We start from the raw sequence: 2620 nt of genomic DNA, 5'->3' as shown, positions 1-2620 counted from the left end.
AGAAGAACGCATCCCAGACCCAGCCCTGTCCCTGTCTTGCCGGATGACCACAGGGACATATTTCCTCTCTCTGGAACTCAATTTCCTCCTGGGCAAATGCAAGGTTTCTGGTCCCTTTCATGAGATTTCCTCTGATTGAGTCTCTGCAATGCCTGGCTCAGACATGCTCTGCGGAGCTGCTTCCCCACAGCGCTTGCTGGCATGAGCCCAACAGAAAGGACTTTGCCAAGCGCTGCCCCTAAGGAAACCTAGGCTGGGGACAGTGAGGGTGGGGGAAGTGAGCGGGAGATGAGAACCAGAGTCCCTGGGGTGATGGCAGCAGCCCAGTCCCAGCCACAGGGCCTTTGTGCAGAGGGGCTGTTGCCCAGTGGACCCCACAACCACTGCCGCCGCAAGTGAATCCTGGATGCAAGAGCCTCAGCCACAGGTTTTGCTGCTATCACTAACTTTTATTGAGCATGTTGTCTCTGCAGAGCCTTGTGCGCAAAGTGGAAGCAAACGGGGGAGGAAGAGAAAGCCAAACCCCTGCCACAGGTGGAACAGAAGGGATGTTGAGGTCATAGAGGCAAGGCCCAGGGAGCCCTGACAGGCAGGCGGCTCCTGCCACTGGTGTTAGTGCAGAACCAGATGCTGCTCTCTCCTCACCCTCCAAAGGAGCAGCATCTGGGCCCATTCAGACCTCCTCTACCCTCCCAGCAGCTGGGACCTCCCAATGGAGAGGGCTGACCTCCCAAGGCCAGGGCTTAACCAGAACCGAAGATGGTGTTGACACTGTCTGGGGGCTCCTGGGAGGAGAAGGAGGATGGACAAGGGTGGCCAGGGAGAGAAGGGCAGAAGGGGAAGGAAGTAGTGCAGCGCGGGGGTGAAGTTTCACTAGCGCAGCCACAGCCACATGTTGGTGATGCAGGCCGACGCCAGAATGGCGAAGAACAGAGCCTCCCTATGGCGCCGGGTGGTGCTCTGCTCCTCCAGGGCACGCAGACGTCCGATGATCACATGCAGCTGCAGAGGAGTCAAAAGCAGGGCTGGTGAGCAAGGCTCTGCTCGGGGCAAGGCATGAAGGAGCTCTGCTGCCCTTTGGGAGGCTGAAGTGCCCCCAGGTGAGAAGTAGGGGCCTGGGGAGGGTGGGGATGCCTGTGTCATGTGACAGGCCCAGCTCCTTGCCCCCTTTCCTTCCACTTCTCTGGAAGAAGGCAGCCCATCCCAGCTGTGTTGGGGCAGGGGTGGGGAGGAAGGGTTCTGCAATCGTGGGCTGGGCTGGTGTGGAGGCAGCAGCAGAACCAGAGTGAGAGATCCCAGATGGGGTGACATGCAGGGGCTGCAGAGACCCACCAGTGTGGATGCCCCTCCAAGCCCAGGCTCCCTGGGGCCTCTTCTCAGAAGGCCTGGGCTCGGTTTGGACAAAGGTGACCTTTTTCTCAGACCTCTCAGAAGTGCTGTCTGGGCACACTGCACTGATCCTCTTGTGTTTTCCCTTCCTCCCCCCTTTTCTCTTCCTTACTGCCTTCCAGCATTGCAGGGATAGAGGTAGGTTTGAGACTGGGCATCAAGATGGGACACCAGAGCTGTGGGGACTGGAAGGAAGAGGAAAGGAGCTTGGCCTCACCTCCAGTGCCACAGGCTAAGGTGATTGTAAGAGGCTACACAACCTCAAGGGGGTGGCCTCACAGCCATCAAGGCCCACCCACCCCAAGACACCATGACTCTGCTTCCACCCGCCAGGTGGGTCCCTGACACAGCAAATGCCCACCTGTCTTCTAATAATTTCCATCTCCAGTCCATTGAACTCTTCTGGCTCAAACCCTGCTGCCATATCTGCCTCCAGGTTGCTGGGAGAAAAGAAAAGACTGAAGGTCAGAGCTGCTGGCGGTCCTGGCAGGCACTGGTAGAGAGCACAGGAAGTCCATGAGGGCAAGTAGGTAAGGTTGGGGGCTTCCCAGACAGTGACCATCAGCCTCCAGCCCTTCCCTTCCATAGTAAAGAGGGTCTAGGGCCTGAGGCCTGGAAGCCAGCCAGGCCCAGCCTGGCCACAGAGCACATGGAGGCCACTGTGGGTGGCCAGTATGCTCAGGGTCTTTGGCAGGGAGGCCACAGAACCCCAGTACTCCAAGTGCTCACAACTCCTTCCTGGCCAGTATGCTCACCAGTCTCTCTGCTCCATTCCGGTCCCTACCTGAGCAGCCAGGGCCCAAAGATCTCCAGCTCTTACCGGTCACAATGGTATCTCATGCCTTGGAAGGCACCAGGATACTCCTGGGGATGGATATCACCATGGACTTGTTCTCTCAACATCCTGGGCAAATGCAGATGGGACCTCTAAAGAAAGGAATGGTCAGTCAAAGCGGCCTGCCCAAAGCCAACGGTTCACCCCATAAAAAGTCACATGGTGACTGAGCCTCAACAGCTTCAGACCACAGGGAGAGCCTGGCAACCCCACAAATTGGCTGCCTGCCACCATGCCACCCACACCATGCTCCTCAGTAACTCTTGGCCATTCAGGCTGTGGCCAAGGAAGAGCAGTGAGAGGTGTCCCTGTTCTCTGCCAGAACTCTCCCATGCAGACATCAGCTGAATGAGAGTGTAAAACCTCAATTGATAGCCAAGGAAATTGAGGCCTAGC

At 57.5% G+C, this 2620-nt stretch overlaps 1 protein-coding gene across 1 annotated transcript; it reads right to left on the bottom strand.

Moving 5' to 3' along the window:
• Positions 1 to 437: 437 nt before the first annotated feature.
• FATE1 (fetal and adult testis expressed 1) lies at positions 438 to 2292 on the bottom strand. Its single transcript, XM_008580758.1, has 3 exons — positions 2210 to 2292; positions 1751 to 1829; positions 438 to 1002 (listed from the first exon to the last, which is right to left on the bottom strand). The coding sequence occupies exons 1-3, from the start codon at positions 2290 to 2292 to the stop codon at positions 874 to 876; spliced, it is 291 nt and encodes a 96-aa protein (XP_008578980.1). The 3' UTR covers positions 438 to 873.
• Positions 2293 to 2620: the final 328 nt, after the last annotated feature.

The sequence above is a fragment of the Galeopterus variegatus genome, unplaced genomic scaffold (assembly GCF_000696425.1).
Source record: "Galeopterus variegatus unplaced genomic scaffold, G_variegatus-3.0.2 Scaffold2155, whole genome shotgun sequence".
Taxonomy (NCBI): domain Eukaryota; kingdom Metazoa; phylum Chordata; class Mammalia; order Dermoptera; family Cynocephalidae; genus Galeopterus; species Galeopterus variegatus.
This window is presented reverse-complemented; position numbering and strand designations above follow the sequence as displayed.

Excerpts from the sequence above, each read along its gene's own strand:
- FATE1 (XM_008580758.1), bottom strand. The coding sequence starts at position 2,292 with ATGTTGAGAGAACAAGTCCATGGTGATATCCATCCCCAGGAGTATCCT. Across the intron at positions 1,830-2,209 it reads ATGAGATACCATTGTGACCG|CAACCTGGAGGCAGATATGG; the intron begins GTAAGAGCTGGA and ends CTTTTCTCCCAG. Across the intron at positions 1,003-1,750 it reads TGGAAATTATTAGAAGACAG|CTGCATGTGATCATCGGACG; the intron begins GTGGGCATTTGC and ends ACTCCTCTGCAG.